This window comes from Bubalus bubalis, chromosome 12, assembly GCF_019923935.1.
Source record: "Bubalus bubalis isolate 160015118507 breed Murrah chromosome 12, NDDB_SH_1, whole genome shotgun sequence".
Lineage (NCBI taxonomy): Eukaryota > Metazoa > Chordata > Mammalia > Artiodactyla > Bovidae > Bubalus > Bubalus bubalis.
Window position 1 is genome coordinate 43195445 of NC_059168.1, and position 12454 is coordinate 43207898.

At 37.7% G+C, this 12454-nt stretch overlaps 1 protein-coding gene across 3 annotated transcripts in view; it reads left to right on the forward strand.

Annotated features, from left to right (window-relative positions):
- Positions 1-8817, forward strand: part of REL (REL proto-oncogene, NF-kB subunit) — a 36596-nt gene extending 27779 nt beyond the window's left edge. For 2 of the 3 annotated variants that reach the window (XM_006073874.3, XM_044925932.1), the window contains exons 5-10: positions 776-916; positions 5629-5733; positions 5844-6056; positions 6632-6700; positions 6842-6913; positions 7980-8817. In XM_006073874.3, the coding sequence (XP_006073936.1) occupies positions 776-916; positions 5629-5733; positions 5844-6056; positions 6632-6700; positions 6842-6913; positions 7980-8749 (1370 nt within the window). In that variant the 3' untranslated portion in view covers positions 8750-8817. The remainder of the gene's footprint in view (positions 1-775; positions 917-5628; positions 5734-5843; positions 6057-6631; positions 6701-6841; positions 6914-7979) is intronic. The other variant, XM_006073875.3, reaches the window with a different exon arrangement.
- The last annotated feature ends 3637 nt before the right edge of the window (positions 8818-12454 follow it).

Sequence of the window (12454 nt, forward strand, 5' to 3'; positions counted from 1 at the left end):
AGAACTGTAAAATCTTCCTGCTGTGGGTTTTTTGTTTTTTTTTTTTTTTTTTTTTTTTTTGAGGAAAGTTAAGTTTGCACATAAAATTTCTTAAGGAAATTAGCTGATTTAACTCATCTAGTATCCTCTTGGTATTTGATCCCTAAAATATTGATCTAAATTTTAGTAAATATTCCTATGTATGTCATTTTTATGCAACACATATGTAAAATTCTGTAATAGGGTTCAGTTTTTTTAAGAGCATAGGCTCTGGATTCAGTGGCCTGAGTTTGAATTCTTCTCTGCCACTTCTTAGCTGTGAAACATTAGATATGTAATTTCATTTCTTTAAAATCAGTTCCTCATCTGTAAAATGGAGTAATTCTTATGCAGATTTTGGAGATAATTTGCAGAGTCCTTAATGTATGACTGAACTAAATACGTATTTGTTAAATTAGTGAATGAATGCCTAATCTCTGTTGTATAAAACCTACAACCATTTTTTGTGAAAATTTGATTTATGCAACTTTGAGGTTCTGCTTTAAATACCAGATAACTGGGATAGTTACTCCCTGACCATGGTCATTACTTATGAATTATGATGGATAGTGAAATATATGATGAAAAGCATAAAAGGCTGGCTTGAGATTGTGTACCATTGTATTTTTGTTAGTACAGATTTAGATGCTCCTTACTAAAGGTTATTGGCTGTATTGGGCAGGGAGGAGGACTTAACAGGGCTTTAGTTCTATGTGACTATTCTATATTCTTATTTTTTTTTAAATGTACTGTTCAGTCCCTGAACAACAGCTGCTTGATATTGAAGATTGTGACCTCAACGTGGTGAGATTATGTTTTCAAGTTTTTCTCCCTGATGAACATGGTAATTTGACAACTGCTCTACCTCCTGTTGTCTCCAACCCAATTTATGACAACCGTAAGTAATTTGTTTTTCTTGTATTTGTAGCCTTGACTTTTTATTTTATTATTTATTTGGCCACTCTGGGTTTTTGTTGCTGCACGGGCTTTTCTCTAGCTGGAGAGAGTGGGGGCTGCTTCTTTGAGGTGCGCAGGCTTCTCTTTGTGGTGACTTCTCTTGTTGTGGAGCACAGGCTCTAGGGCACTGGCTCAGTGGTTGCAGCACTCGGGCTCAGTAGTTGTGGTGCACAGGCTTCATTGCCCTGCATCATGTGGAATCTTCCCAGCCTAGGATCGGACCCACGTCCCCTGAATTGGCAGGCAGATTCCTAACCATTGGACCACCAGGGAAGTCCCAGTGTTAGCTTTTTAAAAAATTTTAAAGTATTTTGGCAATTAAAAAAAAACGAGTATGTTCATTATGGGAAAATTCAAACATTATGGAGTAGATGTTATCTATGTAAAGTAGATAACAAGCAGAGTAAACCTCCTATAATCTCATTCTCCAAAGATATTTCATCAGTTTCTTCTTACTATATATACAACAAATACCTCATCATCATCATCATTCATACCATCTATGTTTTTGGCAACTTTTTGAAAAAATCATCACTGATTTTTTTTTTTTTACTTTTTTTTCCCTCTTAGAAACATATCTTGAACCTCTTTCCCTTTCAGGTACCTGATTCTTTTCAGTAGCTGCATATGATATAACTGTATCACACTTTTATAAATCATTAGCTTGGATAAGGAAATGGCAACCCACTCCAGTATTCTTGCCTGGAGAATCCCAGGGACGGGGGAGCCTGGTGGGCTGCTGTCTATGGGGTCGCACAGAGTTGGACACGACTGAAGAGACTTAGCAGCAGCAGCTTGTTACAAGGCATTTGGTTTGTTTCCCTCTCAATTTTTTTTTTTTCTTTAACAAATTGTATTGCATTAAATATATCCTATATGTGCCTATCTTGTGTAGATGTCCCTAGCATAAATTTGTAGAAGTAGAAATGTTGGCAAATGGTAAATTAAAGGATCTGGTTATTTATAGTTTTAAAGATTATGAAATTGCCCTCAAATATTTCTGTGTATGTATACTCTTACATATGTGCCCACCAGTGATGTATGACTATACCAGTTCTACATGCAAAAAGATAGTGGAACATAGAGTTATAAAGGTAAGGTAAATCAGACTGTCCTCATCATGGAGAGCTTTGAATGCCAGGGAATTATTGGAATAATGTTGACCAGATAATAGGAAGTATGAAAACTGCATTGCCATAGGGTTATGGTTATGATTTTATAAGTTCAATCTGATGAGAGTGTATGGGATGGATAGGAAAAATCCCAGTTTACAAGCAGGGAGATTTAATTAGAAGATGTGTTAACGTCTACAATTGAAATCATAAGGCTCTAAATAAACCAAGGCAATACCATTAAGAAAGGAAAGGGATAGATGTGGAAGATTAAGGTATTGAGTGTCCTTTGTTTATACACTAAAGCTTTTATTGCTATCTATCCTGTAAATTGTTTTCCTAAAATTTTCTATCAAAAAGGAATAAAATGTATTACTAAGGTTCAGTTCAATTCAGTCGCTTAGTTGTGTCCAAGGCAATACCATTAAGAAAGGAAAGGGATAGATGTGGAAGATTAAGGTATTGAGTGTCCTTTGTTTATACACTAAAGCTTTTATTGCTATCTATCCTGTAAATTGTTTTCCTAAAATTTTCTATCAAAAAGGAATAAAATGTATTACTAAGGTTCAGTTCAATTCAGTCGCTTAGTTGTGTCTGACTCTTTGCGACCCCATGGACTGCAGCACGCCAGGCCATCCTGTCCATCAGCAGCTCCCAGACTTTACTCAAAGTCATGTCCATTGAGTTGGTGATGCCATCAACCATCTCATCCTCTGTCGTCCCCTTCTCCTCCCACTTTCAATCTTTCTGAGCATCAGGGTCTTTTCCAAGGAATCAGTTTTTCACATCAGGTGGCCAAAGTATTGCAGTTTCAGTTTCAACATCAGTCCTTCCAGTGAATATTCAGGACTGATTTCCTTTAGGATGGACTGGTTAGATCTCCTTGCAGTCCAAGGGACTCTCAAGAGTCTTCTCCAACACCACAGTTCAAAAGCATCAATTCTTCTGTGCTCAGCTTTCTTCATAGTCCAACTCTCACATCTATATATGACTACTGGAAAAACCATAGTGATTTTGAGCATTACTTTGCTAGCATGTGAGATGAGTGCAATTGTGCGGTAGTTTGAGCATTCTTTGGCATTGCCTTTCTTTGGGATTGGAATGAAAACGGACCTTTTCCAGTCCTATGGCCACTGCTGAGTTTTTCAAATTTGCTGGCATATTGAGTGAAGCACTTTTACAGCATCATCTTTTAGGATTTGAAATAGTTCAACTGGAATTCCATCACCTCCACTAGCTTTGTTCATAGTGATGCTTCCTAAGGCCCACTTGACTTCACATTCCAGGATGTCTGGCTCTAGGTGAGTGATCACACCATTGTGATTATCTGGGTCGTGAAGATCTTTTTTTCTATAGTTATGTGTATTCTTGCCACCTCTTCTTAATATCTTCTCCTTCTGTTAGGTCCATACCATTTCTGTCCTTTATTGAGCCCATCTTTTCATGAAATGTTCCCTTGGTATTTCTGATTTTCTTGACGAGATCTCTAGCCTTTCCCATTCTATTGTTTTCCTGTATTTCTTTGCATTGATCACTGAGGAAGGCTTTCTTCTCTCTCCTTGCTATTCTTTGGAACTCTGCATTCAAATGCGTATATCTTTCCTTTTCTCCTTTGCCTTTCACTTCTCTTCTTTTCACAGTTATTTGTAAGGCCTCCTCAGACAACCATTTTTGCCTTTTTGCATTTCTTTTTCTTGGGGATGGTCTTGATCCCTGCCTCCTATATAGTGTCATGAACCTCCGTCCATAGTTCTTCAGGCACTCTAAGAGATCTAATCCTTTGAATCTATTTCTCACTTCCACTGTATAATTGTGAGGGTTTGATTTAGGTCATACCTGAATGGTCTAGTAGTCTTTCCTGTTTTCTTCAATTTAAGTCTGAATTTGGCAATAAGGAGTTCATGATCTGAGCCACAGTCAGCTCCTGGTCTCATTTTTGCTGACTGTATAGAGCTTCTCCATCTTTGGCTGCAAAGAGTATAATCAGTCTGATTTTGGTATTGATCAGCTGGTGATGTCCACGTGTGGAGTCTTGTGTTGTTGGAAGAGGGTGTTTTCTATGACCAGTGCGTTCTCTTGGCAAAACTCTATTAGCCTTTGCCCTGCTTCATTCTGTTCTAAGGTCAAATATGCCTGTTACTCCAGGTGTTTCTTGACTTCCTACTTTTGCATTCTAGTCCTCTATAATGAAAAGGACATCTTTTTTGTATGTTAGTTCTAGAAGGTCTTGTAGGTCTTCATAGAACCATGCAACTTCAGCTTCTCCAGCATTACTGGTTGGGGCATAGACTTAGATTACTGCGATATTGAATGAATTGCCTTGGAAACAAACAGATCATTCTGTCATTTTTGAGATTGCATCCAAGTACTGCATTTCATCCTCTTTTGTTCACTGTGATGGCTCCTCCATTTCTTCTTGCCCACAGTATTAGATATAATGGTCATCTGAGTTAAATTCACCCATTCTAGTCCATTTTAGTTTGCTGATTCCTAAAATGTTGATGTTCACTCTTGCCATCTCCTGTTTCACAACTTCCAATTTGCCTTGATTCATGGACCTAACATTCCAGGCTCCTATGGAGTATTGCTCTTTACAGCATCGGACTTTACTTCCATCACCAGTCACATCCACAGCTGGGTGTTGTTTTTGCTGTGACTCCGTCTCTTCATTCTTTCTGGAGTTATTTCTCTACTGATCTCCAGTAGCATATTGGGCACCTGCCGACCTGGAGAGTTCATCTGTCAGTGTCCTATCTTTTTGCCTTTTCATATTGTTCATGGGGTTCTCAAGGCAAGAATACTGAAGTGGTTTGCTATTTCTTTCTCCAGTGGACCACGTTTTGTCAGAACTCTCCACCATGACCCACCCGTCTTGGGTGGCCCTATACGGTGTGTCTCATAGTTTGATTGCATTAGACAAGGCTGTTGGTGCAGCACACCTGGGTATGGCATAAACCCTCTTGGAGGAGCTCACCATTAAAACTCCACCATGGAGCCACCAGAACTTACACAGGACTGGGGAAACAGAATCTTGAGGGCACAAACAGAACCTTGTGCACACCAGGACCCAGGAGAAAGGAGCAGTGACCCTACAAGAGATTGACCCAGACTTGCCCCTGAGTGTCCAGAAGTCTCTGGCGAAGGTGTGGGTCAGCGGTGGCATGCTGCAGGGTTGGGGCACTGAGTGTAGCAGTGCGTTCATCGGACCTGTTGAAGGAGGTCCCCATTATCTTCATTGCCTCCACCATAGTTTGGCCCCAAGTGAATAACAGAAAGGGAACACAGCCTCACCCATCAACGGAAAATTGGATTGGAGATTTACTGAGCCTGGCCCTGCCCATCAGAACAGACCCAGTTTCTCCCTCAGTCAGTCTTTCCCATCAGGAAGCTTCCATAAGCCTCTTGTCCTTCTCCATCAGAGGGCAGACAGACTGAAAACCACAGTCACAGAAAACTAACCAGTCTGATCAAATGGACCACAGCCTTGTCTAACTCAATTACTAAGGTAGCAACCCATTAAAAAGAAATCCTTTGTATTTAGGTGCTCCTAATACTGCAGAATTAAGGATTTGTCGTGTAAACAAGAACTGTGGAAGTGTCAAAGGTGGAGATGAAATATTTCTACTCTGTGACAAAGTTCAGAAAGGTATTTTTTGGGGTTTTTTTGTTTGTTTGTTTCATTGAATTCAGAATATATTTTAAATTGATTGGTACATTTTACTTTGTGTTCGAATTATTTGTCTTTGTAATCACTAGACGACATAGAAGTTCGGTTTGTGTTGAATGACTGGGAAGCAAAAGGTGTCTTTTCACAAGCTGATGTACACCGTCAAGTAGCCATTGTTTTCAAGACTCCACCATACTGCAAAGCCATAACAGAACCGGTAACAGTAAAGATGCAGTTGCGGCGACCTTCTGATCAGGAAGTTAGTGAATCTATGGATTTTAGATACCTGCCAGATGAAAAGGGTATGACCTTTTGTGTTAATGTTTTATATGTTTCTTAGTCCTGCTAAGAATATTGTCTTGTAAGATATATTAGAATACAGTCATGTAATTTATTCACAATTTTCTTTTCCTTAAAGTTTTTTGTTGATTTTTGCCTCATCTTTGTGCTCTTTGAATCTCTTTCTTAGGAAAGGAATCTAGAATAATTTCAACATATCTAAACTGTTTATTAGAATTTGTTTTATATTTGAGATTCTGTTTTGGTCCTTATTGTGCCCTCTTGATAGATGGCAAACTTGCCACTCAGAAAGTGGTCTCCATCTTGGTCCTAATCTGCCCTTAGCCCATTAATTGACCATGGGTTAACCTGTAGTTATTATAATAAAACAAGATGAATATTATAAACTATTTTTTACTAAGAGAAAAATGCCCTTTATTACTGACTTGGGACATACTTTGTGACCCCTAGAAATCCATGTTATGTACATTTATTTAAAGCATTTTCTATGTAGGAATAAAACATCTATATATGTGTTAAAGGAGAGGAAGCATACTCATTGATGATTCACACATTTTCCTGATTTCTTCCTAACCAGACACATATGGAAATAAAGCAAAGAAACAAAAAACAAATCTGCTTTTCCACAAACTGTGGCAGGATTGTGGTAAGAATATTTTGGTTTGATTGGTATTTTAAGTAAATTTGGTTTTGGGTTGTTTTTTTTTTTTAATTCAGTTTTTCAAATTTTAACTGGTATACTGTTGTTTTTCAAATTACATTTAATAATGGAAAAAATTTATCACAGGAGTTAATTTTCCTGAAAGACCTAGACCTAGTCCCCTAGGACCAACTGGAGAAGGAAGATTCATCAAAAAAGGTATTTTATGCCCCATAGAGTATTCCTTGTGATCAGAGAGACCAGTGTTTTGCACAATATACTAGAATTCTATTTTTAATAATGAAAACTGAGTCTTTGATTTATTCCATTCCTACATATTTTTTTCATGCTATGAATATTGAATGAATTGATCTCAGCTTCTGAAAGTCCTGTTAGCAACTCTGATTATGTTTTGGGATTTATTGTTTGAGAAATTACATTTCATTCTTATGGTGGTAATTGTACTAATTACAGTATGTCATGAAAGAAATGGTTTAGATCTGGTCAATTACCTATATTTATTTATAAAGTTTTACTAGAACACAGCTCATTTGATTGCATATTGTTTATGGCTCTTTTCTTGTACTATTATTGCTGCAGAGTTAAGAAGTTCCAGTAGAGGCTGCATGGTGCACAAAACCTAAAATATTTACTATCTGGCTTTTTATGGAAAAAAAGTTGCCAATTTCTGGTTTAGATCGTTATCCAGGGTTAATTAGAAGTCTTTTTTTTTCTTTTTAATGTTCTTAAATCAGTGCTTCTTCTTGGTTTAATATGTACAGCAGTCATATAATATGTAATTAAATATACTACTACATTTTTTTATGAAAATTTTATAGAACATTAGTGTGAGTTATATCATAATATGGCTTAGAAATTTATGTAGATTTCTCAATCATCCTTAATGTTTCCTCCATCCCTCCATTTTCTCCTGAAAGAAGAGAATATGAAATGATTTTGAATATTTAGAGGCCCATTAAGTGAAATTCTGACATTTTATCTTTCACGTTTCAAAAATACCTTTATAAGGCCTCAGAAGCTAGATTTCCACATTTAACAGAAATGAAATTTTCTGTGCCAAAATAACTTACCAAATTATTTTATATGCATTTGTAAAACAGTATTATGGAATTCAGTTTTGGACTTATGTAATAATTATCTCCTATTTAACATTTTTATTTGAAGTGTTACATTGATTTCCTTGAAAATTTTTTGAGTGTTTATGTAATTTTAATTTAGAATTTTGTTCATTTCAGTTTTGTAAAAATACATTTCCTTCCCACAGAACCAAACTTGTTTTCTCATGGTGCAGTTTTTCCAGAAACTTCCAGACCTGTTTCAAGTCAAGCAGAATCCTACTATTCCTCCTCTGCGTCCATCTCAAGTACATTGTCACATCCTGCTTCAGCCATGCTACCAATGGGTACTCAGTCTTCTTCAGGCTGGTCATCAATCGCCCACCCCACCTCACGCTCAGTCAATACAAATTCACTGAGTGGTTTTTCAACAGGGACACTTTCCTCTAATTCACAAGTTATCCCACCATTCCTGGAAATGAGTGATCTGAATGCTTCTAATGCTTGCCTTTATAACAATACTAATGACATAGGTAGAATGGAAGCATCATCCGTATCACCAGCTGACTTATATAGTATTTCTGATGCCAGCATGCTGTCTAACTGCCCTGTGAACATGATAACGCCCAGTAATGACAGCATGAGGGAGACCGATAATCCGAGACTTGTGAGCATGAATCTTGAAAATCCTTCCTGTAATTCAGTGTTAGACGCAAGAGACTTGAGACAGCTCCATCAGATGTCTTCTTCCAGTATGTCAACAGTCACCAGTTCTAGTACTACTGCTTTTGCTGCACAGTCAGAGGCATTTGAGGGATCTGACTTTAATTGTGCAGATAACAGTATGATAAATGAGGCAGGACCATCAAACAGTACAAATGCAAACAGTCATGGTTTTGGTCCAAATAGTCAGTATTCAGGTATTGGAGCTATGCAAAATGAACAATTGAGTGATTCTTTTTCGTTTGAATTTTTTTAAGTTAACTTGTAAGATATAAATGGTGATTCAAGAATTAAATCCCATTAAAGGTAACTATTTTGATGCTACCTTTATAAATGTAACATTTTACGTTTCCTTGACTGAGGCTATACCACATTCATAGACCCTTTGACCCTTGAACAACATAGGTTTGAACCTATGGTCTCCTTATACACAGATTTTCTTTACTATGTCACAGGTGGAGCGTAGTTGAATTCATGGATGCAAAACCGTGGAGACAGTGCGCCAACTATACAGTTTTTTTTTTAATTGGAATATAATTGCTTTACAATGTTGTGTTACTCCAGATTTTTCACTGTATGGTGTGTGAGTACCCCAACCCCCATGTTGTTCAGCTGTACTTATAACCAGGTATGTAAGGAGTTCCTGTAACAGGCAATCTTGCCTTGGGAACTTCTTGTTTTGCTTAAACAGAAGAATGATATTTGCTTTTAAGCAAATTTAAGGTAAAACCTGTAATGGCTATGCCATTGGAAAAATTAATTCCTTTATTTTTGGGGACCCCTAAAATAAACCCCAAGGTGACCCCTAAGGGGTTTTCTGAGGATTTTTAGAGTTGCTAAGATTTACATGTAACTCAAACTTCCTTTAAAATGCTGATTGAACAGAATGCAGTAAACTTTCAAGTAAGCTTTCAGGCTATGGGAGTTCTCTACATTTTGTACTGTTTAGATCCATACATTTAAAATTGCTTGACGTTAGCTTTACAGTTGAGTTCAGTCGCTCAGTCGTGTCCAACTCTTTGTGACCCCATGGACTGCAGCACGCCAGGCTTCCCTGTCCCACACCAACTTCTGGAGCTTACTCAAACTCACATCCATCACGTCAGTGATGCCGTCTAACCATCTCATCCTCTTGTCGGCCCTTTCTCTTCCTGCCTTCAATCTTCCCCAGTTTCAGGGTCTTTTCTAATGAGTAAGTTCTTTGCATCAGGTGGCCAATATATGGGAGTTTCAGCTTCAGCATCAGTCCTTCCAATGAACATTCAGGACTGATTTCCTTTAGGATTGACTGAGTTGGATCTCCTTGCAGTCCAAGGGACTCTCAAGAGTCTTCTCCAACACCACAATTCAAAAGCATCAGTTCTTCGGCACTCAGCTTTCTTCATAGTCCAGCTCTCACATCCGTACATGACTGTTGGAAGAACCATAGCTTTGACTAGACAGACCTTTGTTGGCAAAGTAATGTCTCTGCTGTTTAATATGCTGTCTAGGTTGATCATAGCTTTCCTTCCAAGGAGCAAGTGTCTTTTAATTTCATGACCGCAGTCACCATCTTCAGTGATTTTGAAGTCCAAGAAAATAAAGTCTGTCATTGTTTCCCCATCTATTTGCCGTAAATTTGTCCGTAACACTTATCATGATCTGACTTTTGTTTGTTTGTTTATATTTGTTTTCCTATACTAGAATATAAGCTTTGTGAGGGCAAAGTTTTGTGTTTTTGTTGAATCCTGCATTTGTAGAACTGTGTCTGCGTCATATTAAACAGTAAGTATTGAGCATTCAAAGTATTACTAATAGAACTTTGGTTTTTGAAAGAAAGAATAGCTTTAATTATTAAATGTTGATGATTTTTATAGTTCATGTGACATTTCAGTCTGTTTCATGTGACATTCAGTTTATTATATCAGAATCATATATATCAGAATCAATCATTCAGGTTGATGATTAATAACTACTTTGCTTTCAAAACTATTTGCAAGCAAAGTAATTCCAGCGACAAAATGACTGTAGAATTTGGACAGTAATCTTAATTGTGATGCTAAGTAATTTACTAAAGACCTAGTTTATTTTACAACTAGACCCTGCAATTGTTGAGCATATTCCTAGCTAGAAACAATGTCTTTTCATTTATATAGGGGCTTCCCTGGTAGCTCAGCTGGTAAAGAATCTGCCTGCAATGCAGGAGACCCTGGTTTAATTCCTGGGTCGGGAAGATCCCCTGGAGAAGTGCATGGCAACCCACTCCAGTATTCTTGCCTGGAGAATCCCCATGGACAGAGGAGCCTGGTGGGCTACAGTCCATGGGGTCGGAAAAAGTAGGACGTAACTGAATGACTAAGCATAGCACAGTATCCAACCAAACCATAAATTTACTGGAATGATTAAAAACTAGTCAATTTTATCAAAATTAGGAATGTGCAAATGTCATAAAAATTAAAATTCTGAGTTGAGTGATACTAGGAAATGAGAAGGGAGAGCAAGATAAGAGTGTGGGTCAGTATAGTTTGAGAAGCAATAAAGATACCTAACTCACTAATATTTCTGAGTTATGATTTCAGAATGACATACTTTTATTATACAACTGTAAAAATCATAAGCATATACTTTAGTAGAACGTACCAGAAAAAACCTGAAGGCATAATTTCTTTCCTGTTCAAAATATGAACCCAGGATATCTCCAGACAGTAGCTTAGAAATGATGAACTTTTTTTTAAATACAGAATCCTATAGTTTTGTATTAACTTGCACTTATCAGCTTAAACACTGTTAGGATAGCTAAATGGATATTTTAAATTAAACAACCAACTTGTTCTGCAGGTTTTTTCTTGTCTAAGTGGAAGTAAGGTCCTGCTATGTTTGTATTCAGAGTATTTCCAAAGGTTTTTTTATTTTTCAGGTGCTATTTATTGGTCATAAATTTTATTTTATAATTTAAAAAAACTTGCAGCTTCTTTTCTCTAAATGTGGTTATACTTTCATCTGTTCTTCTATCACCCCACTTTCAGTTTTGAGGAAAAAAGGACCTCATGCTTTGTTAGCTCTTCTTATATAGCAGATCCCTCCTTTTCTCTCCCATCTTGTGTCTGTATCCTCATGTAACACTTAGTGCTTTTCTTGTATCAACACAGTAAATGTTTTCTCTCGCTTAAAAGAGCAAGAATAAACCCTTTTCCCACTGCCGTCATGCTCCCTCCCTTCACGTCCAGCACATCCAGCTGTATGAAGTGCGTTCAGCCTGTTTCCTCACTTCCCAGTCATTCTTTAGCTTGTCAGGCTTTCTCTTTTCTCCTCCTATTTTCTTAGGATATTCTGGGAAGTAACCAGACACCTTCCTTTGTCAAATCTAGTGTCTTCTTACCAGCCCTCACTCCACTCGACCTATTCATAACCTGTCCTCTTGACCATTCCCTCCTAGGGTACTCCTCTCTGAGGTTGACTTTAGTTCCAAAGTCTCGATCCCAGCGCTCGGTTGGTGCTATTTTTTCCCCTGGTTAAGCTCAAGAGCGTCCAGAAGAAAGCTTCAGCTTTCTCTCAAGAACTGGCTGCTCCTGTCACATTCTCGACTTTCATTAATGGCATTACCATGTACCCTGCCACTGAAGATATTTAATAGAAACCTCGGAATCATATTTTATTCTTTTTTGTCCTCACACTGAGAGAGTTATCAAGTCTTTTTGAATCTGCCTTCTAAAAAACTCTCTTGCATTTGTCCCTGCTTCACTCCTGCTTCATTCTTAGTTTAGGCCTTCATTCTTCTTCCCTCACAAGAGTCTTTTCCATTATTGCTCCAGTTAAAAAAGAATTCCCCATACTTCCAATCCAGTATTAAGTAGTTAGCATTCCTTGAAAAACAAACAAACAAAAACCTCTCTCAGGTCACTAGGCCTCCATGCCTTTGACATGTTATCCACTGTGCCTCTGCTCTTCACAGCCATAGCAAATGGCCTTTGAGAGCTGTGTG